At 36.6% G+C, this 25,227-nt stretch overlaps 1 protein-coding gene across 1 annotated transcript in view; it reads right to left on the reverse strand.

Moving 5' to 3' along the window:
* LOC108695542 (contactin-associated protein-like 4) overlaps positions 1–15,194 on the reverse strand; it is a 181,362-nt gene extending 166,168 nt beyond the window's left edge. The window contains exon 1 of the mRNA XM_041564659.1: positions 14,802–15,194. Within this exon, the coding sequence (XP_041420593.1) occupies positions 14,802–14,898 (97 nt within the window). The 5' untranslated portion in view covers positions 14,899–15,194. The remainder of the gene's footprint in view (positions 1–14,801) is intronic.
* Positions 15,195–25,227: the final 10,033 nt, after the last annotated feature.

The raw sequence follows: 25,227 nt of genomic DNA on the forward strand, positions 1-25,227 counted from the left end.
GATCATCACACGTCAAAACACAAATTTAGCTGCATAGTTTGTATAGGTTACTGCACCTGGGCAGACCTAATATATTTAATTACATAACCCCATAAGAGTTGACTGTGATGTGCTATATGAACATGTATTTTATCATATCTCTAGGCTTTAAGAACTCATGCTTATTTTCACAGCATAAGTAAGCAATTACATTATCAAACATTTTGCACTCGCTAGAACAATTCATTGTTTTAATAATGTAATGTAATAAATGTACAGCTTTAATTTTCTCATTATTTCTGGTAGCCATTAAAGCTTACCACATAGCTGGCTAAATGCTAGCAAGGGCATTATTTTTTTATGTTCTTACACCAGTAAGTCATTTTTGAAACCAGTTTTATTAAAGCACTTTGCCGTTTCCATGCTCATTGATGGGAAAAACAAACTGGGTCTGAGGATCAATCAGCTAGCCTTTCTTTTTAAAAACATATTCTAAAAACTGTAAAGCAACATCAGTATATAGTAGGTACAGCAATATTTTGCTTCCTAGTTCTTTCATTCATGACAACTGTTATCATTAGATTTGAACAGGAACAGTAGATTGTAGTAGGTTGGGGAATGACTACACTCTATCCATCATATCTTCTTTATTCTTAATTGCTGTGTGAAATTAGTTTTGGAAGTGGTATCTGCAAAACAACTGAAAAAGTAAAACAGCAGGACTGAAATGTTATTGTTTTCTTCTGTTCTACATATGTACAACACCGGCAAGGATATCTGAAAGTAACCAAATTCACTTTTATTCAAGTGTTTTACATAAGGAATAAATTAGAATTACCTTTCTTGCATAAAGATGAGCACTCCAGAACATTACATTGTATTACATTGTATGAAAAGAACAGGAGAAAAATGTTGGAATATAAACAGACACTTGAGCCCAACAGGGACTTGAGCCCAACAGATCTATATGAAGGTAAATAGTGACATCTTAACTGCAAATATCTCAGAAACCATTATAAATAAAGAAAATAGGCTTTAAAGGGGACCTGTCACCCAGACATTAATAGGTGTATAATAAAAGTTATTTCCAATATAATCATTAAACCTAGATTCTAGTTTTAATTGAATCACCCAGAACTCATTTAAAAATCTCAGCTGTCTGAGATCTAATTGTGTAGCCAAGTGCATGGGCATGAGATCAGGTGCATATACAAGATTTTGAAATTATGCAAAGCTTGCCTTAATAACAGTGTTTACAAAATGGCACTTCATTGCTTGCTGTGATTGTGAATTCCAAGACAGAAGGAAAGAAAAATGAAATAATTGATATAGTGTAAATACAGTTTATGTTGCTTAACAAACACAATAGAAAATAATTTGGAACTATTTTTTAGGGTAACAGGTCCCCTTTAAGGACTAAGGCACATACAGTGTGAGTGATTGATATCTTCACATGCAGGAGACAAACTGCTAAAAAATTGTTCCCTATGGATTTTGTTAACAATTGAGAAGACCCATGGGTAACTCCAGGGGTGGAAACTGATGCACTGAAATGCAGCAGAAAAAACTGAAAGAGTCACTACTTGGGTTAGCCAGTCTTAGATTTTTACTATTGAGTGCTGTTCTCATATCTACCACTAGGTGAAGCATGGGAACATTTTTAGCAATGCAGGTGTCTGGGAGCTTGTATACTGTAACCTTGCCATTGTCCTGTTGATCGGCTGTTGAGGGAAAGGTGTTGATATCACTTCAACTCCATCTTGCAGTGCAGCAGTAAAGAGTTATTAAAGTTTATCAAAGCACAAGTCACATGACTGATGGCAACTAGGAAACTAACAACGTTACCTGCAAGTTACCTTGGCTATTATGATTAAGAAAAGCGATATAATAGCTTTTAAAATGATGTTGCTACTTGCATTTAGCTCTAAATTTATTTTATTGTTTTTTAGGGGGTAGCTAGTCTAGTTTAAAAAAAATCATAAACTTCATTACCGCTTATCCAAGCAAGCAACATTTTCGACAGCCAGCTACTGAAATTGCTTTAGCAATTAAAAGAAGTTGAAATAAAGTGTAAATACTGTAATTATACCCAAGCCTTTCTTTCTGAAGAAACTTCATTTTCATTGCATGGCCTCACAATGAAACATTTCCTTGAAAAATTTTGAATGAAGCTCATAATCTGAGCACATTAAAGGCAAAAAAACTGATTCTATTAATATATCAGAATACGAATTCTGTGCATTCAAGGGAGAATCTTGTTCTGAACTATGGTCACATAGCCATTGAATGGCAGCTAATTGCAAGTGTTGGCAAGGTTGTGTTTGAGAAAACAGACTCTCTTCTAAACCTTGATTTCCATAATGTGGAGGTTTTGGATAGTCCCAAGGAACAGAAATATTCAAGTTTATTACTATCCTTATAATATTATTGTAATTTATTGAAAAAATTACATTTTGGCAGCAGCATTACATTTGTATGGTTATCATATAGTTTAAGCCCTGCTGTACTCAACTCTACATTTAATAAATATCAAAATGGATGCAGTGACTTTTTCTTCAGTGGTAAATCAAATAAATCCTACAAAATGTGAACCACAGAAATCAAGAGAAGAAGAAGGAAAAAAATGTTTATTGTTTAACCTTCATGAGCCGAATTTATCTTCCAGTGACATTACCTTTAAAGATTCTGATCTTTCCTTGAGTACAAGTGGAAGCGTCTTTCTTCGTGGCAGCTTTATGTAAACTAATTAACCTTCCTAGAGGAGTGATATACTTGGAACTGCTTCTAACCTGTTTGTGGGACTGGAAAGATAACAGTTACTGTATTGATTTCTGCACTCATCTGTAGGCTAATAGTAAGGACAATTAGTATCAAAAACCCATCATTAAGTTGCTTTGTGGTAATATTACAGATATGGAATCTTTTACATAAAATGCTTAGGACCTGGTGTTTGCTGGATATGGAACCTTTCTGTTATTTGAGCACCACTAAATAGATTCTTTTATGATTTTTATGGTGTTGTTTTTATTTCTAAATAACATTTTTTACACTGCAAATAATTCACTCTACCATATAAAATGTTATTCCTAGTGATGGGAGAATTTATTCGGCAGGCGTGAATTCACAACGAATTTGCGTGTTATGCCACCGGCGAATAAATTAACAAATTTGCCATGAAAATTCACGAATTTTGCAGGCGTCAACAGTTTTTTGACAATTTAGATGCCGGCGACGATTAACAGACACCCATTGACTTTAATGGATGCCAGCTTCAATTTTGGTGCCGGCGCCCATTTTGACGCCGGGGAATTGTCGTTGGCGTGAAAAATAGGTGTTTCACGAATTATTCGTTTGTTTCACGAATTTCGCGGGAAATTCACTAAATTTGTGGCGAAGTGAAACGGGACCAATTCGCCCATCACTAGTTATTCCTGAACCAACAAGTATATTTTTTAGTTGTATTATTGGTGTATCAGTGCCTGATCCTGTGCTTTCAGAAAGAGCCCACAGTGGGACTTGAATTCAGAGCAAGTCACATGGCTGAGGGCACCTGTGAAAATGACAACATATCTAGTCATATTTCAGATTTCAAATATTTTTAAATATAAATACATAATATTAAATATGAAAAATCAGTTTGCTCATTTGAAAAACAGATTTCAGTGCAGGCTTCTGCAGGAGCATCATTATTAGCTGATGCATTTTGAAAAAAACATGTTTTCCTGTGACAGTATCCTTTTTAGTCTACTTAAATAATTTAAATATGCTATAAAGTCAGTATAGTTTTACCACCAATATGGGTTTATGCAGGTTAGTTTGGATCAAGTACAAGGTACTGTTTTAGAGAAAAATTAAAGCATTTTTAAAAGTAAAATTATTGCTCTATAGGAGATGGCCTGTAATGAGTTTCTGGAAAACAGATCCCATACCTGTATTACATTGAATACATTTCTAAGTTGAGAAAATCTGAGGATGTAATGAAGAAAGAGCATTGCCCCTATAAATCTATGAATTGCCAGTACACTAAATAACTCTTTCTGCTGATTAGTTGCTATCAGTTACTAAAAAACGACCAGAGGTTGCACCTGTTAGAGGAATGGGATGATCTGTTTTACGGAAACCCATTAATCAGAATACTTTCAATTACAGGATAGTCATCTCCCATAGATGCCATTTTATCTAAATAATCCAATTTTTTACAAAGAAGTTCCTTTTTCTCTGTAATATTAAAATAGTATCTTGTACTTGATAAACTGAGACATAATTATTCCTTATAATTAGTCCAAAACCAGTATATTGGTTTTATTTAATGTTTAAATGGTTTTCTGGTAGATTTAAAGTATGATTATCGATATAACTGAAGATCCATTATCTGGAAAACCCCAGGTCCCAGGATTCTGGATAACAGGTCCCATACCTGTATTATATTACTCATCTTTTCAACAAAAATAATGCTCAATATATTTTAACTAACGAAACTCACAGAATATACGTTAAATTACTTTCTGTCTTTAGATCCCTTTCTCAGTATCAGCGTGTGTTAATGTTAATACATAGCTGAGAATAAATATGGCACAAAGAGAAAGTGCTGTCAATCTGCTACATAGTGCTACCAATCATGTGATATCACATCTAAACAAACGTACTGTAGCTTAGCATATTTCTGGGAAAATGATAAACACCCGATTTTGGAGGGAATGTTGTTCAATTATAGGAAACATGGAACAAAAGGTAAAAAAAACTATATAGGAATGCACGATACTGAATGTCAGAAATATGACATGCAAACAGGGAAATGAGAGGCATAGACAACATTTTTAATAAACACACTCTCACTGACTGTGACTGTGAGATATGCGTGCCTCCTGGACCACAGAGCATTTTTCATGGAGACAAGAAATTGTTACTATAAACCACCAACACAATAGACATTTGTGTGTTATTACACAAATCAAAAATTGTACATTTGTGTGTGTGAGACTACCATTGGCCTTGTAGATTGCTTCATACTCCTCATCTCCTTGGAATGAGATTTATACTTCTGGCAGCTTTAGCTGTACATCTGTAGTTATATAAAATGTACTATATAATTTTATCTATAGTAAAACACTGTTAGTGTGCTATAAACAGGGCCCTGCAACTACTGTCTAACCTACAGCAAGCTGTAATTACAGATGGGCTCAGTGAACACAAAGAATTTCGAATAAGAATAAGATGAAGGTGGAATAAGCTCAGGCAACAGCATGAAGTTATCCAAAATTATGAACACTATGTACAGCACTCACTTAGTAAGTAACCTTTCTAAAAGAAATATGTTTCCCTAAAAATTCTAAAATGTTGGATGTAATCTCATCGGATATCATTGGATATCATCATGACTTTTGGATTCATATCTCCCATAATAATGATGGCAATATGAAGATATGACCATGAAAGTCCACAGTTGACTTAAAAACAAAAACAATGTCTGGCCAGCTTCAAGTAGAAGCTACTAAGCTTCCTGTATAACAAAAGGGGAAAAGGAACTGTTGAGCACCACAGAAAGCATCTTTGAGCCAATGATTTTGGCAGGAAGAGTATAGAATAGAAATATCTTCAGTTCTAAAAGTATGCATATTTGTGAGGTTACCGGTACATGTTACATGGTACATGTTACAGAATATTTTTTTCATATAAGTAAGAGTACAATCAGATTGAATACTGAGTAACAAAAGACTTCCATTTCGTGGAGGCCTATTTATCATAAGTTGGAGCCACGACTAAACTCACAAATGTGAATGTCATGGAATTTATTGAAATACCTGAAAAAAAAGTATAAATGGAAAATAATGCAATAAAAATATTAATACTTCGAACACCTCCAAAAATGTTAGTTTTTCGGACAATTCCTAGCAAAAAAAAATCTGAAAAACTCTAAAATTCCGAATTAATTTAATTTGAATTAATTCATTTATCACAACACCTATTGACTTATATAAGACCTTGACAACTTTTACCTGGTGAAGTTTTGTATTAGTGGATTTCGTGGTCTTTACACTTAATAAGTCTCAATTTTTTTTAGGTTAGGAAATGGGCCCCTTAGTGTGCCAGCAAGATATGCTAGACTGATTCTTATTTTCATTCTAGGGCCACCCTTGCTAGATAGGTCAAACGTTGGTGATTGACCAGAGAAATTTTAATCCATCTGACTTCAAGATGAAGTATTGGACCTGTTATCCAGAATGCTCAGGACATGTTGTGTTCAGGATATGGTCTTTCTGCAAGCTTAAGTATATCTTAGTAAGGATCAAGTACAAGGTACAGTTTTATTATGAAAGAGAAAAAGGAAATCATTGTTTAAAATTTGGATTATTTGATTAAAATGGAGTCTATAGGAGATAAACTTCCTCTAATTCTGAGCTTTCTGCATAATAGTTTTTCCAGATCCCATATCTGTACAACTTTAAATTGAAATGCAGCACTGTAGCCTCAACATTGTGGCAGCAGATGATGAATGGATGGGAGAAATAGAAACTTATACCAGAAGAAGTAGTCATTTATATGTGACACAAAGATGTTCCGCATCTTGTTCCTGCATCTTGACATTCATAAAGTGATATGGTATCCACCAAAAGGAAGATACAGCAAACAGACTGAACATATCTTGAGCAAAGGAGGGGAGAAACTATTCTTAGTGACCACCCTCTTATATCATATTTTGTGGGGAGTGCTCAATAAAGCAAATTTTTATGTGGGGAACGAGGATTTGGCTATAAGAATTACCTTCTTTCTTTAAGCAAATAACAAATTTCAGGCACTTCCGGTTCATGAAATGTGTGATGCAAATCAAAGAGTAGCAAGGTATAAAAAGAAACCAAGGAACACATTACAATAAAGGCCCACCGGGACTGCTATACAGGGTCCCCTCTGGCCCACGCCTCCCCACTCCTACGCACCAATTGGTGCGCGCTTGAAGGCGTTCATACGCGAACGGCACCACATGCATGTGCTGACGTTGCTGCTCAACACCCATGTGCTGACGGCGCTGCACAACGCCGAAAAAATTATTTTTTATGTAGAGAGAGGTCTTCTGGAGAAGGAGTCCAACACTGCAGGAGCATAATTACTAAAGTGTGAGATTTGGTTAGCTTTCTCAAAAATGAATATTCGCAACAACATATGAAATTTACAAAAATTTGAGTAGGAGAAATTTTGGATTATAATTTTTGGTACCATGTGTTTTGTTTTGCAAAAAAACATTGTTTTTTTTTGTGCCGGGAAAAACTCAGAAGTCACAATTGCCTTCCATCTCCTCCAATGGAATCAGAGCTCCTTAGCCCCTCCCCCATCTAAGGAGCTTTCTGGGAAATATGGGTGCCTTGTTTCCTATGAAGAATAGTTGTAGCATTGTGAAAAGGAGCTTGTCTAAGAAGGGAGGGTAATGTATATACTACTGCAATTTTAAAAATGCCTTAAGCGCAATGTAAGTTTTCTGTAGTTTCACAGATTTTTCTGCAGCAGTTTCACTTATCACTAGTAAATGCTGAGACTGATTTAAACAGCCTAGTATCCTTACTATACCATACAATGCTATTTAATCTAGTTGGCATGGTCCCCTGAATTAGTGAGTAATTCTTTCCCCTGTCTCTCCGTTAGTTTAAAATGTTGGGCTCATCTCCTTTAAAATGAAACTTTGAAAACAGTCAATTTATCAATCGCCCTCATTATCCATATCATATGTTCCATTCCACTATCCCATATACGTCATTGCTTTATGGCATTAATCTGGCAGCATATTTCCACATTACATTTGCATGGGGAAAATATTTTGACATAATTATTTATATCAGAAAAATTCTGGCACATTATGCTAATTAATGGTGTAAATATGATCTTCTGTGAATACGCAATGTTATCATGAATAGACTCCTGATGCATTGACATGAATTTTGGCTGATTTAGACATAGCCGGGCCAAGCCGGCTGGGAACCTAGGTAAAGAACACAAGGATAAATACACAAGCTAATAAAAGTTATTTGTGAAAAGACCAGACGTGCTTCAGCTGCCCTAGTCAAAACATGAAAAATCTCTTTCCACTGGAGAAGAAAAAGCCTGCTGAATTGAACACTTATATAAAATCTTAGAATTACATCAGAGGAGCAATCCAAAATCCATAAAACTGACGCAAACCTTGTGATCAGCACAGAATATATGGATCTATATGTAGGAATATATGTAAAAGAAATGTATATACTGTATACATTATTGCAGCAAGTCATTTGGCTGTGCAGGCTTTGCAGCTTCTGATCTTCAGTCCCTATTCATAAGCATCAGGAGAGAAGCTCAAGTGCCAGATTAAGGGAGTCATTGTCAAGATACATGGGAAAAGACCTCCCATAGACTATACAAATGGTATCACACTGCTTTCTAATCCTGGCAAGATACTAGAATTGATATTGAAGGGAGTCATTGTCAAGATACCTAAGCAAAGATCACTCAAAGGCTATAAAATTGGCATCAGACCCCTTTTCATTTCGGCAACATAGGCACAACTATCTCACAGGACATTTCCGAGTAAGTGCATGAAAAGTACCAAAAAGAGCAGCTAGTGACTTCAAGGAAGATTCTGAAATATTCACAGGGATAGTTTGTGGATCATCTTAATGTTTTTTGGCATTCCAAAACATTGAGTGCCACTTTATTGTCATTGGACTGGTATTAGACAAGGCATTTAATATCTACCAGACCATTTTTAACCTTGTCATCAATTAGGCCACTCATCAATATACTAATGCACCCATAGGTACCAGATAAACTCTGCATACAATAAGGACCTGGGCTTTGCATTCAGAGTAGCCTTATTGTAATATATTTACTGCCATATTCATGAGAACAATGTTTGTTTCATCTTCACTTGCTTGACATACAAGTGAAGATGAATGTCAACCAAAAGATGACAACAATCAGAACTTTAAACCTTGATATAACAGCACCAGTTAAGATGAACAACCAAGAAATGACAGATACTTTCATTCATCTCTGCAATTGATGTTTTAATAAATTGAATTTAAAAAAGAAAAGGTTGGTTTCAATTAAGAGTCTCAATATGAGGTAAAGGGGTTGGGTTATGCCCTTACAAGTTTATTCTGGTCTTGCCAACTTGTTAAATATTATGCCATGCAAGTCTCTGGCTCAATAAAATTGACTAAATACATTAACTGCATGTGAGTGCCATTTCTAGCATCAAAAATTGTCTGAAAAGATGGCAGCATTGAAGATAACAGAAGTGGGTGCAGCAAAGAGTGATGAATCAAATAGGTAATTGTAGGGGTGATGTTGAGCAGCATCATGAAAGGGATGTCAATCCCATCCTTTTTTTCCGAAACATCAATAAAGCAAATCTCTTCATTCTTACTATATCTCCCCAGTCAATACTCTGAGCCACAGTTTGATCTAAAGTGATGGGGTAAAGACTAGTTACTTTGTTAAACCCATAGGATGTCAACTATTTGCTCCAGTTTTGTTTTCCCATTGGCAGAAAAACAGTTGTCACTGTTTGGGGTGACTTCATCATCATCATCATTAATTTATATAGCGCTAACAAGATACACAGTGCTTTATGACTTTTATTGAAGTGAATATCAACCACCTGTTCAACTCTATGGACTGGTGTGCCATGGGCCTTAGCATTTTACTTTAGAGCAGTGGCAGACGGGGAGATTTGTCACAATTATTTATGCATGACGGTGGGCGAGAAATCTCCAGAAAATGTATCTCCATTGGAAATAACTGTAATCTCTTTATTTTTTTAACTGCCAGTGATTTCAGTTATTTCCAATGGAGACACATTTTCAGGAGATTTGTCACCTGCAGTTGCGCATAAATAATAGTGGGTGACAAATTAACCCCCCCCCCCTCCCTGTTGGCCATTGCCCTTACAGGTCATTTTATATAATTTGTAAAGTCTTTTGCAGTATGTACAGATTATCTACAAATGCTCCTTTGAAAAATGCCCTTTGCAATTGGCCATTGCAATCAAAATACTTTATCCATTGGCCAGTCAGTGTTTAATGAGCAGCCAGCAGTTCTTTTGTATCACTTAGCTATGAATCATAGAAGACAAATCTGCAACAATTGAAATGTGATCAATATATATTAATGCAACCTGAAAATAGTCAGCACAAGATGAGCAAGGGAGCTGTGAAGCAGTGACAAAAGCTCAGAAAAAAAAACATATATATGGATTATTTTAAAATAAATGGTTGTATAATGATAATTTTATTTCTATGGGCTGTCATAGAGCAGTGCTAAGTGTGGTTTGTGTTACAGACATTTGAGGTTGACCTAAAATAACTTTTAAAAAACAAAAGAGTCATTGTTTCATAAAATTTGACACAGCTCCTTTAATTTGCTTATATAAAGACCATTTTGTTGGGCCAAAGAAATTCACTTTGAAAATAGATAAGATTCTCTGTCAAAAGTCTAGACACTTTTATATAGATAGACTGACATTTTGGCTTTAACAATAAGCATTTTCAAAAGCTTCTCCTGATAATGGTGCCTCCATGAGTCAAATCACAGTGGAATAGATTGGTGGGTTTTTTGTACTATCTACTTGTGATAGTATATGTTTTAATTGAAACTCTTTTCTATGAACACGATATGATAATTGATCACTGGAGAAATCTGCATTCTACGACTTAAAAGAAAAATAAAGGAAAAAAGAATGAGTACGTCTCTGAGATATACAGAACTGGCAGCAATGCTGAATCACTTCCATGCCATTATTGTATTTTACCATTAGAATTATGATTTTACAAAGCAAAAACCTATTCTCTATTTACGCCATGAAAAACGTTAATCTCACCCAGGAGCGGGGTAGAGGAATTGACGGAACAGTACAATTATAGGCAGGATCAATGAGCAAAATCAAAGTATGCTGAAATGTAATGGAGTCAAAGCACCAAATATTTACCGGCAGCTTAGACTACCAGGAAACTATTATTTGTGTACTTTGTGGTATTAGTATGATAATGACAGAAAGTCCATGTCATACCGAGGCTCATTACAGAGAAGCAGGTTTCATTTAACAAAAGTTCAGAGTCAGCAGGAGAGTCTTATTGCTTTTGTTTAGTGTGAGGCATTGCATTGACATCTGCATTTGAGAGAAATGGTTTACCGATTTACAATTAGTTTTCTCAAGCTCTAAATGAAGTGTAAGGTGTATGAGGAGTTGTTCAAATCATTAGCAATATGCATACAGAATAGAAGCTCGTTAAATGTCAAATTGTTTATGTCTGCCTATACAAATTAGGGGGACTTTTAAGTAATAGAGAATTATCATTTTCATGCACACATTTTATATTACAAATATGGTGATCCATACTAGGCAACTACCCATTACTTTTTTTTTGTCTGCTTTCACTCAGTATGAGAAAAGAGTTGCTGACTTGGTGATCAGGGTACCATATCCACATGGAACTTCTCTCCTGTGACATACTTTCCAATCAACAAAAAATTTCTTACAGTTACTTCTGGATAGTGGCAAATAGGGATCATCAGTTTAACATCTGATAGGATATAATGCCTTCCATTCATGTTACCTAGGAACTATTGTAACAAAGGGGTTTTAATTTCCAGGGTGGATGAATAAGTTGCGAGACAACACTATTTACTATCAAACAAGCCAAGAGGAGAGAACAAGTTATGTGGGTTTTTTTCAAACTAATGGTTATCCTTACAATGGATCTTCTACATGAAATATTGATATGAATGTGCTTATGGTGGAGGGAATTTCCTTGGATTTTGTTTTGTTATATTAATGAAGTCTTAGGGGCCCATTTACTTAGTTCGAGTGAAGGAATAGAGGAAAAAAAGTTTGAATTTCGAATGGTCGAATATGGCTTTTTCGACCATCAAATGGGCTACTTTGACTACGACCTTCGACTTCGAATCAAACGATTCGAACTAAAAATCGTTCGACTATTTGACCATTCGATATTCAAAGTACTGTCTCTTTAAAAAATTCTTCGACCCCCTAGTTCGCGACCTAAAACCTACCGAGGCCAAAGTTAGCCTATGGGGAAGGACCCATAGGCTTCCTAACAATTTCCTGATCGAAGGAATATCCTTCGATCGATGGATTAAAATCCTTCGAATCGTTCGATTCGAAGGATTTAATCGTTCGATCGAACGATTATTCCTTCGATCGTTCGATCATAAGAATAGCGCAAAATCATTCGACTTCGATATTCAAAGTCGAAGGATTTTACTTCGATGGTCGAATATCAAGGGTTAATTAACCCTCGATATTCGACCCTAGGTAAATGTGCCCCATAGAGTCATTCACAGAATAATGTAGTCGACCTGATACAAACAATAAGATATTAAAGACAATGATAAATATAATTCATTATAGCAGATATTTGTGATTGCAGAATTTTGGGCCTTAAGACCTCTTTGTAGACCTGTTGTCAGCCCCCTTAGCATAGTCAAAGACATTGTTATAGATGTTTCCTGTTGAGTTTCTGTTTCTATATTGTCCAAGTCAAATTAGGAAACCCTAACTTACAGAAAGTCTGAAAGTCAGAGTTTTTTTAGTTTTTTTTAATCAGCTAGCATATTTGTGTTTAATAGCACTTTGCCTTGCATTAATATTACTGCTGATTTGCAACTTTAAATCTAACACACAAGCATTCAAAAGAGAGGAAAAGAATTCCTTGTGTGTATGTATAAATTATACAAAAATATACAACAGGACAATTATTTTCGATGACGTTATTGCAAAGTAGCATTCTGTACTAAGAGTGAAATCCATTATAGCACATATACGTTTATTAGAACCAAGACGGTCGAAGTTCATTTGGTCAAGTAAATTGCACCCCTGCTGTTTAAGAGTGAAAATGTCGATTTGGTGATTAGATTGAGTATGATGTAGGTGTCTTCTAGTCTTTAAACAGAGTGGAGAAAGCAATGTTCCTAAAGTATATTAGTGTTTCATGACCCAGATTTAGGCTCACAGCCAGGGGCTGATTTACTGACTGACTTTCAACTGCAGAAACTGACACTGATAATACAAAGTCCTTTGTTCCCTTCAAGAGTAAAACTTTTTTCCAGTCTGCTGAGTGCATTGGTTTATTGTCTAAGAACACCTATGAAGATTATTTTGGCATCTACCCTTAAAGGTCAACAGCATGGTAATAATGGCAGTTTCATGTAATCTGGATTTCTTTATTTAACTTTTTTTTTACCTGTATCCTGACCATAAAGTGTTAAGTAGAATTACATAAACTTTCCAAAAGTTACTAGTAGAATTAGATTTACTTCCGTTATATCATGTGCAAGTGTCAGCATGCCATTTAATTTGAAATATATCACCGGTGTGCCACAGGATACATTAGAAAATCCAGAAATGCATCAGAGCATAATGGAAGAGAAAAGAGGCATTATATTTACTCTGTATTTATCTTACAATGAACCAAACTGCATAGCAATAAATTCAGTCGTTATTTTGCAGGTCAAAATCATTAATTAAAAATCACTGCAACCTGTTATTATTCCAATGCAAAAAAATACCTGTTTGCAACTACCAGCCATTCTATAAAGAAAAACAGAGCATCACTGAAGTTTGTCACTATTTTAGTTGTGTTTTATGAACAAGTGAGTGAACCTGGTTATGCGTGCAGGCTACACATTATTTACACTCAGCTCAGTGGATACGCTAACGTTTGCTACATCAGTAAGAATTAGTTACAGTATGTGCTTCGCTTCCATTCAGCTTGCACATTTTAAATATTTTATTTCCTGTGTGGTGCATTGCTATGGTGTTTTAAATTGTAAGAGTGACCTCTAGTGCCTCTTGACTATGGTAAAAATACATTTTCGTAATGGTTTACAATATGATGCCCATCAATTCAGGCTTACTCCCTACTACTGAAGATCATCATGATTACAAATGTAGCAATGTATGCAGATGGATTCCAATCAAGTGCTTGATTATATACAGATGCAAAATGAATACTGTTTTAATGTATACTGAAGACCCTGGGGTGTTTATTGAAAGATGGCAAATTTTAGCAGAGGATTTCGAAGTGGGTAAGAAATGTATGCCATGCTCTGCACAGATGCAGGAATGTTCTTTTTAGAGAACTGGCATGCTGCAGTTGATATTTTACTATCTGTTTTCTTTGAAATCCAGGGCAAAGCATAATGATGGCTCTTTATGCCCGTATGCCACAGAGATGTCTGTGCATATAAATCTCAATTAATGAAGGTAAGGTCTAAGTGTAAAAAAAAGGCAGCAAGAACTGAGAAGGCAAACAGTGCATTTTGATATTTAGGTTACATTCCTGATGTATGCTGGTCACAGATTCTCAGCGGGCAAAGTGCATTCTGCTCTAACAAGCTAAATGTAGAACACAACAGCACTGTTTCGATGGGTATAACCATTTTTTTGCTGACATAATAATATCTCTTTCATCAGTTCTGTTTCCCCTGCCAGTTCCATTTGGTCTTATTGTGAACTAATCGGCTATGCATCAGTTCCATTCCTAAGGCAGCTTCATTGAGAGGATGCTGAGAGCTAAGCACGCTGTAAATTAACTGCTGAAAACAAAAGTAACATTGCAATGCTGTAAAGTCTCTTCTATATGAATAATACAAGAAAGCATTAAAGTGCCCTGATAAAAAAAAAACAACTTTAAGATCTGATTTCAGTGAAATAATATACATCACAGTGTCAGCCTAACACCAGCTAAGTGTGACTGTGATGAATTAAATGGGTGATTTTATAGAAAAAAAAGTCAGTTTGGAAGTAGCTCTGAAAAAGAAATAGTCATACTCACATTTGCTTTCTGCCTTTGCTGTTGCCAGAATATTGCAGAAAAATACAATTAGCAGCTGACAGAGCATGCCTGGGACAAAATCCATTCTGAGATCCATCGGAGCACCACAAAAGTGCCAGACTTGTACAATGCAGCTGCTCAGCACTTCTGCTTACAGTTCTTTGCCTTGCCTTTCTAAATGAGGGTTTTCATTAGACAGACAAAAGCATACTGGATCTTCTCACAAAAGGCACACACCTCCAGAAATCTGCTTCTGCTTCCTGACAACATGCAGCCTCGAAAGACTTGTGAGCAACAATCTCTCCAATTTCACACAATCACTCAGGGCTAAACTGTCAGGCTGCCCCCCTGATCAGCTTGGCTACTGAAGCTTCACGTTCACAATGTGTCCTGGATACCCCTTGTGGTGACAGGTGGGAAATGTGACTCTGCAATGAAATGCAGACAATAAAACGCAGAGGCTTTGCACATGTGCACGGGATGGAGCGTTTTGCAGATGTCTTTTCTGTTTTGACCTCGTCTTGATGGATGATTAGCTTGCAACGCTCTCTTCATATGTATGAGTAGCGAAAGGAACAGGGAAGGGAGAAGAAGATTAAGTTTCTCTCAGGACAGCTGACAGTAGTAAAAAAGAAAAAAAAACCTACTTTCAGTCATTTTAAATATATGTCTAAGCTGCCACTGAAGTTGAGAGGGATCTTTTTGCACAGAATGTGTAAAAAGAAATGAGATAAATAAAAAATAAAAAAATGATATGAATCCTATTAATACTATGAATAATATGAATAATATTATAATTAGTTTTTCCTTTTCATATCATGATTGCCCCAATTCAGCGTGTGCTGTCCATGGTACTGCAAAACTAGGTGTCCTGTGTGAACTGAAAGTGATATTTTATGGTAAATTTACAACTACTGTCTCTGCCATTATATTTTCCTCACTCCCCCCTCTCTTTCTCTCTGTAGGTCTGTCCCTGTTTCTTTTTCATCTCTTTCCCTTCTTTTCTTTTTCCAGCCCCTCTTTGTTTTTCTCTGTAACTCACCCCTCTCTCTGACTTTAATTTGTTTAATAACAGGATGTGAGCTCACACACAATCTCAGTGGATCCAAATCATAATGAACTTTTCTACGCTGGTAGACTGAATGGCAATTATATTTTAAATATGTAATTATGATATTGGCCATCGAGCAATTTACTTGAAACACCTGGTACCCAGCAAGTTCAATGAACATATTAGTGACACTGATATCCAAACTGCATCTAAGGAAGAGCCCCCAGTTGTAGGTAAGTGCTGTATCCAGTGGTGACCAATAAAGCTGCTGTATTAGGTAAAGAAATGAATGCCAGAGGTGAATGTCAGCTTTAAATTAATTGGCTACAACATATGTGATATCAAACTGTGAGACAGTGATCATTTTCATTTCTGCTGCATCATTGTATAGCAATTAAAACTGTGTTTCTGTTTTTATAACAATAACACAATTGTCAGGAAGCTTTTTCTGTGGTTAGAAAATAGATTTTTCTTGGAACAACTGTGATTAAATGTATAGACAAATGTGTACAAGGCAATCTTATCTTTCCAGTGTACATGTTGATTCATACTAACAGTAAATAGGTGGGGGGAATTTAATTGATGAACCTTGCAGCAAACTTCAGATAGACTGTATGAAAGATATTTGCACTTACAGATTGCCATCTTGTGGCACAAAAGAATAGCATATATTTTAAGCAACAAGTTTAGCTTTCAGCCATCAGCTGTAGCTCTCTCATATGTGTAACACTGAGGGATTCTAAAGATCATCAGTAATAGCTGATGACATCAATTATTTTCCCATTATGTATATGTATAAGTTAGACATCAATGTGTGGGTGCAAGTAATAACGTTAGATCTGTTACTGCCACACATTCTTTTGCATTGGTGTTTTTCATTCTGCATTACAAATCTCTCATTTGCTAAACAACATAGTTGCCTCTATGGATCATTCACATATTATTGTGGAAATTGAATACAAAATAGCCATACTGAAAGTCAGACTATTTAAATAGGAGGGACCCTGTCTGTTTTAGGAAGGGTAGACTGGGACAAAAAAGGGTTTAGTCATTGCAGGGCTAATAGGTAAAGTAGTAGCAGGGGAAGGAAATAAAACATTAGAAAAAGGGCATATTTTGGTATATGGAGAGTAATAAAACAAAATAACAGTTGTTTCCGGTGGAGAGCAGGTGACAAACAACATCCCATCCTATTTTTGTCAAGATCAGTTTTTTAGTGGGGTTCAGTAGGGGTTTTCATTTACTTTTTGTCACGGAAGTAGAGGAATGCTTGCAAGGGGTGAAGCCCCAGTTCTAAGCACAAGTATGTCATGGTTGGAGATGGTCTCTTTTCGACATGGGTCTCAGGTATTTTGGTTGCCTGAGCTCGTTTGCCCACCTATCATTCTCAATAAATAGAATTATTACATGGAAATAGGAAATCATTTAAAAACATTACAATTATTTACTTAGTATGGAATTTATAGTAGACAGCCTTCCTGTACATCAAAGTTTTTTGGATATTGAGTTTCTGGAGAAGTGGTCAAATGCCTGTACCTGTAACTGTTATTAACCAAAGGGGGACTTGACATACGTCTGAGCCTCCAAGGGGGTTTGAACTTAAAAAATCTGACAAAAACTGATGTAAACATTTGTGCCCATAGGTTAGTAGAAACAACTTGGTTCTAATATCATTGATTTAACAAAGTAGAGTTGCTGCTCAACACCATAGGCCTGGCTAAATTCTATTCCTAGTTCATCTTTACATGTGATATATCTCTTGTAATTGCTAACCCTCATTCACTGGGTACCCAGCCTAGACTTAGGCTCATCTGAAGCCTTAGGCTTTGGACACCTACCAAAAGAAAGAATACCATACTTGTCTTTAAAATAAAACATGATAATATAAACATCACTGATGGGGCTGTCCTGCCTCAACTCTACTTCAGTTAAGGGGGCAGATTAACTAAAGGGCGAATTGTCGCCAGCAACCGCTTCACACACATCGCACCACTTTGCCAGGCGTAAATTTGCTACCACTACGCTAATTCACTAATATGCGAAGTTGCGCCCTGGGCACCATACACTGTTAATTTTTCGCTAATTTACTTCGGCAGTGCGAGCATTTCATAGCGAAGATGTGCAAGCATTCGTTTGTGCCTAGCGAAAATTCTCTAGTGATCTTGTGCTTAGGTCAATTTGCATACAGCAGGTAATTTAAAGTTGTATGGAGGTCTTTATTATAGACTAGACATTAAGCCCGTTAAATTAACGGGCTCTACTTCGCTAGCGTAAATTCGCCAGGGACGGTCCGTGGCGCACATGCGCAGTAGCGCAATCCCACGGACACAGGGACTGGACGCAGAGACACTTCAACTTTATTATATAGGATGTTGGTGCAAATGCTTTAAGTTACCACTTTTTATAACAATTCTCCAGGGAACCTTAATAAAGACAAAAGAGTTAATAAAATGCCCTACACAAGAGCCCACTGTAAAATTAATGTTCCACGTGTTATGAAATGTCTGAAGAAAACTGGTCACCCAAAAAAAGTCAGTACTTCAAAAAAGGAAAAGTCGCCAGCGTTTTTAGAATTTAGCTTTTTCAGCACACAGGATATGATGTAAGTGTCAGAAGATTGAGAAAGATCTAGCGTCTTTTTAGCACTTCGCCTGGTCTGAGGTGGCGAAAGAGGTAGCGTAAAATCCACACGTGAATTTGCGGAGTAGCGCCTGTTCGCCGGAGTGAAAATACGCCTGGCAATAAGGTCCAAAACTGCACTAGCGACGGTCTGGTTCACTAGTGAATTGGCACTTGCACCTGTTAGTGAATTGGTGATGTCCCTGTGGGTGGCAACGCTAGCGAATTGTCGAATTGCCACTTCGCTCTTTAGTAAATCTGCCCCAAGGACTTAATGAAAGGTATGTTTCATAGTCCACCTGACACTACATTGTGATGGCTTCCCTTGTGTTTCCTTAGGCATCTATGTATATGTACACATTTGTTACAGGGCATACCTGGTGATACCTTTATTGGCTAACTTTTATAATAAAGTATCACCTTTATACCACTGTTGTTTTTTGTTTTCTTATTCAAAAGGGTCGCCCTGTAACATTTTGACTGATTAACACAGTACAACAACTTTACCTGGAAATACACATTTGTTTTATCACTTGTAATTGGTAAAATCCTTACTTGTACTGCTCCTTACACATGCAAGGATATGCCTACATGTAGTCCAAGCCTAAGACTGCATCTCTGAGTATGTTTATGCATATTTATGCAGCAGGTTTGAATAACTGAGAGAACAAACCTAAACCTGCCTTTTCACTATTTCTGTGGTTTATATGTGAAACATAAACCACTTTTCACTATTTCTGTGGGTTATAGGATGCTCTGCTATTAAATGGCACGATTCACACTTGGGTCACTAAACTGCAAAATAAAAGCATAGGGCTTTCTGTGAACGCTGTTGCCCATACTGAAAAAGTAGCAAACGTTTCCTCTTTACTTGGAACTATGAAAATACCCCTATTAAAAAGCCATATTTTGTACTACAAACATTCCATTTCAGCAAAATACATTGGTGATATCTTTGTGTAAATGACAGTATTTGTGTGTTTATAGTTTCTATTTTATTCATCAATTTCCTTCATATTCATACACTACTGTTAATCTAAAATAATGTTGTCACATTTGTGTGTGTGTTTAAGCACTCATGTATGGTGTCTGTTACATAGAAATCCTGAATGGTCAGAAAGCCAGTAATGCCATTATAATTAAATTTTTCCTTGTAATGTCTTATCATTTATTAAATAATCTATTATATATTTACTCTGATGTGTGTGTGTCTTTGTGTGCGAGCAATATAATTTGTGTATGAATACACGTATTATCTGTGTATAACAAAGAATGATAAGAATATAAACATTTGCTATTAATCATCATCGTCGTCTTGGCAAATGAAACCATCCTAAAGGCATAATTTCATCCTGTAGTGAAAATCTTTATGTATAGTGTTGAAGGGAATACTAATATTTCCCATTCAGTTCCTACACATTGAGATATTCAGTTGCCCACGGGAAATGTTTCCCTGTGATATATCTTATTAGTCTGACAAATTAAAGTATTTTTATGATAATATCAACCTAGATTGTGTGAATCTCAGTTTATATTTAAGAAATAAAATATTCAAAATTCATTATTCATGATTTCATTGATTTTGTAGACTGCATTAGATTGCAGACAGTAATTACATCAACAGATGATGAGATCCCACATTTAGTTTTATAATGCAGGTTAAAGATAAACATTAATAAAATAAAACATGTAAGGCATGTGGGGCTTCATAGCAAAAACATCAGATTCACATGGTGATAATAGCCATCATTTCTCCCAAGCGATTTAAAGAGACGATAGAGCCTGCATGGGCTTGGGAGGGACATGACTGTAAGGCAAAAGGGGGGAGAGAATAAGGAAGTATAGGAAAAAAGGAAGTGGTAATAACAGCCAGGCAGGGGGGCTATGGGGATATAATAGTAAGCTCGGGAAAGTGCCACTTCCTTTTTTCCACTCACCAGCAGCACACAGGTTGGAAGCAGAAACCCACCCTTCCCACCCATTTCCCAAGTAACAGGGAACCCATGGTAAGTATGAGGGTTTTGATTGTGGGGGGCGTTTTACCAGGCAGAAAAGGGGGTATTAGAGGGGGAGTTCTCTGTCGCAACATCTGGCGGTGGTCCTTGTATAGCAGAGAGTTAAAGGAGAAACTATGATGAGTTACAGAAAAAGAGGAACACTGGATATCTGGCTAACTTGTGCATGGTGTCCCATGGTGGCAAAAGTAAATAATAACATTGAGTCGGTGTACTGTGGCTAATGGGTAAACAAAATCAAGAGGGGTGCAGTGGTACGGAGGTTCAATGCACAGGAAGGGAATCCCGGGACCATTTGCCCAAGGGAATCAGGACAGGTTTGAAACAGTTAGAGTTACAAAATCTAATATGGAATGTTTATGGATGTTAGAAATTTGTCATATGCTTTATAATGGTTAATATGTACTGTATTACAGCTTATTGATGGTTGAATGTTTGAGCATGTAAAATGAATAAAGAAGCTGCAGCCATCATTATCCAACAAAATTGTTATTGTCTTTTGGTGTGATATGTTTGGGGGGGGGCAAGGTCGCAGCACGTGACGTGTTTTTGTACAAGGTTGGGTTCCCCCCCACATTCTTTTACCCCAGGCCTTTCATAGTCATGTAAAAAACAGAATTTATGCCTCTTAAGCACAGAATTCTTCTAACAATGTATTTGTACCCAGACCCTTATACCCTATATAAAAATAATGTGGCTGGTAATAAGCAAAACATTTTGGCATGTATAGATTCCATGCAAACTTCCGCATTTCGCCAGCAGGCCAGGATTTGTGGAAAGGCCACCTAGGCCCGGGCCTAGAGCGGCAGGATTTTAGGGTGGCGGCATGCTGCCCAACCACACCCACATTGTTTCAAAAACTCTGGGGATGCGCTGGAGATACAATAATTTTTTTTAAATTTCCCGTGCGCCAATCCCCATTGCTCCTGTCCCCCTGGAGGGGACAGGGGCGACGAACGGTAGTGGTCCCAGGGGCGCCCACTATGTAAATCCGGCCTTGTTCGCCAGCAGTGCAAATTTTCATGAAACTGCTGCAAAAATTTGCCATGCGACTCATTTAGCTTTGCTTGACAAAACAAACAAAAATGATGTGCAAAAAACGCATACATCATTTTATTTAAAATCATGTTTTTAGGAAATTGGCAACATAGGAGCCTATTTTTCATTGAAAAGGCAGTTGTAGCATAGTGAATAGAAGGCCCTCTAACAATGTAGGGCATGTGTGAAGCAGTATACTAAGTGAAAAATGCATGCCATTTTGCCTTCCCAAAGCAGAAACAAGAAGTCACTATGAAAAAAAACGCCCATAGATTCTAATGTAGTTTACTACAAAAATGGCACATGACAAGTTGCGCAATGAAAATGTTTCACAGAGCGCTCAAAAGGATGAATGTCTGCTGTGATTATTGTAGACTACTTTACAGAACATGGTTCATGCCTTGCATGCCCTTTCTCAAGTGTAACACAATACAGAACACAAGGCTTGAAACATATTGGGGCCCATTTACTTGAAGGAATAGAATAACAAAAAACTTCGAATTTCGAATGTTTTTTTTGGCTACTTCGACCATTGAATTGGCTACTTCGACCTTCTACTACGACTTCGACTTCGAATCAAATGATTCAAACTAAAAATCGTTCAACTATTCGACCATTCGATAGTCGAAGTACTGCCTCTTTAAAAAAAACTTTGACCCCCTAGTTCGCCACCTAAAACCTACCGAATTCAATGGAAGGTCCCCATAGGCTTTGCAATCTTTTTTTGGTGGAAGAAAAATCGTTCGATCGATGGATTTAAATCCTTCAGATCATTCAATCGAACTATTTGCTCTAAATCCTTCGACTTTGATATTTGTCAAAGTCAAAGGATTTACATTGACAGTCGAATATCGAGGGTTAATTAACCCTCGATATTCGACCCTATGTAAATCTGCCCCTACGTGTAAAGAAGTCTGCAATATAGTCAAGAACATGAAAGCAATATGCCTGTATGAGGATTGCAGAACGCCTTCCTTATTTTTTGTTCTAGTGCACTAGAACATTCTAGCACCGAGCTGCATACCAGGTAAAGAAAAAAAGAACCGAATATTCTTTTCACAGGACAAAAACAGATTGTTCACTTGTAAAGACTGCAAAGCCTACAAAAGTAATGAAAAAAAGATTTTTAAGTTCAGATCTAATGTTACTCTAATAACTTGCAACCATAGCAATGTAATCTATCTACTTGAATGTCCTTGTAAGCTACAGTACATAGGAGCAGAAACCTTAAAATAAGAGTAAGAGAGCATATTATTAATATTAAAAAAGGTGTTCTAATGCAAAGGGGCCAATTCATTAACTTCGAGTGAAGGATTCGAAGTAAAAAAACTTCGAATTTCGAAGTGTTTTTTGGGCTACTTCGACCATTGAATGGGCTACTTCGACCTTCGACTACGACTTCGGATCGAAGGATTCGAAGTAAAAATCGTTCGACTATGCGACCATTCGATAGTCGAAGTATTGTTTCTTTAAGAAAAAACTTTGACCCCCTAGTTCGCCACCTAAAAGCTACCGAAGTCAATGTTAGCCTATCGGGAAGGTCCCCATAGGCTTGGCTAAGTTTTTTTGGTCGAAGGATAATCCTTCGATCGTTGGATTTAAAATCCTTCGAATCGTCCGATTCGAAGGATTTAATCGTTCGAATCGAAAGGATTATTCGATCGAACTTTTTTTGCGCAAAATCCTTCGACATTCGAAGTCGAATGATTTTCATTCCCAGTCGAATATCGAGGGTTAAAGTCAACCCTTGATGCATCAGCCCCATAGTGTGTCTGCCCATTTTAAGTCCCACCACTATTCAGACCCTTCTCTATTAACTTTTGTTGGAATAGCTCAAAAGAAGGCCCACTGGCGTGGAAGTGACATGATTAATTTAATATCCAAGGAAGAAACTTTCTGGATCCACAAATTAAAAAACACTCACACCAAGAGGACTTAATATCGAAATTGATTTAAATTGTTTTTTAAATGATTGATCTGATTTAATCTTATTTAATCTTATTTAATCTGATTTAATATTAATGATTGATTGATCTGATTTAATCTTATTTAATCTGATTTAATCTGATTTAATATTAATGATTGATTGATTTAATCGTTCGATCGAAGGATTATTCGATCGAACTTTTTTTGCGCAAAATCCTTCGACTTCGATATTCGAAGTCGAAGGATTTTCATTCCCAGTCGAATATCGAGGGTTAATTAACCCTCGATAGTCAACCCTTGATGCATCGGCCCCATAGTGTGTCTGCCCATTTTAAGTCCCACCACTATTCAGACCCTTCCCTATTAACTTTTGTTGGGATAGCTCAAAAGAAGGCCCACTGGCGTGGAAGTGACATGATTCATTTAATATCCAAGGAAGAAACTTTCTGGATCCACAAATTAAAAAACACTCACACCAAGAGGACTTTATATTGAAATTGATTAAAATTGTTTTTTAAATGATTGATCTGTTTTTTATATATGAAATGAATTGTATTTTAAACTCTTGTTAATTGTTTCCATTCTAGTGACTTAATTATACTGATTATGTTAATTGCTAAAACCACTCACCAACCTGATAAATTACACCAAAAGGTTGTGTGGGTAATTGCCCCTGAGGAAGTATTTTTAGATACGAAACGCGTTGGGCTCTGTTAGTCTGCTTCTATTAATAAAAATGATAATTATTTATTGAAATTATTATTTAAATTGTGTTATTAATCCCCAACGATACCTAAGAAAGGGATAGCAGAATATCACTACATCTACCAGCGTCTAGCACGAGGAGGGAGCTGACCCCCAGAAGCACTTGCCAACACCGAGAACCCAAACCGGTGACCGTGCCCCAGCCCCCGTCTTAGAGCAAAGAGCCAGCGCCGGGTACTCTACAACAGCCTGACCAGGACATCACTAAAGGGTGATTCTATCCTTGGATCGCCACCACACCGATCCCAGACGCTTTTGAACCAAACCATCTTATACTGGGCATTAGACCACCTTATTAGCGCGCCATCCCTTGATTTCTTATTTCCTATAAGTGTATACGTGGATCCACACTTCTTATTGGTGCAGCTCAATTTCTACCTTACAATTTAGCGAAGCTCTTCACCCCCCTTCATTTAGTGCACTAGAACATGCAAATATCTACTGATCTCCGTATCTTACATCTACTAAAAAAAACGTTTAAGCATTAATTAAACCCAAAAGGACCATATTACCACTAATAAGGATTAATTATATCTAAGTTGGGATCAATTACAAGGTACTATTTTATTATTACAGAGAAAAACAAAATCCTCAAATATTGCAGATGGCCTTCCAGTAATATGGAGCCTTCTGGATAACCGGTTTCCAGATAGCGGATCCTATAGGTGAACACCAGAGATGGGTTGCACAGTGACTAAGTTCCAGATAGGTTACTAACAATATTAGCACTGCAGCATAAAGAGGAAGGACTGGTAGAATAGGTTTATGATAACAATATGTGCAATATTTCTGATCACTCGTTTGAATAGCCCCATAGTTTTTAAACTTTTTAAAACCATAAGTGCTTTTTGTTTTTTCCACACTTTTTTATGAGTATGAGTGTATCCCCTCTTCTTTTGGGTACATCACCATTACATATGAGTGCATCTATGACCAGACCATATTGTGTTTGGAAAATAAACAAATTGATTCTGTAGAATCTTATGCATATGTAGCTAAATTTTTATATTTC

This window comes from Xenopus laevis, chromosome 1L (assembly GCF_017654675.1).
Source record: "Xenopus laevis strain J_2021 chromosome 1L, Xenopus_laevis_v10.1, whole genome shotgun sequence".
Classification (NCBI taxonomy): Eukaryota; Metazoa; Chordata; class Amphibia; order Anura; family Pipidae; genus Xenopus; species Xenopus laevis.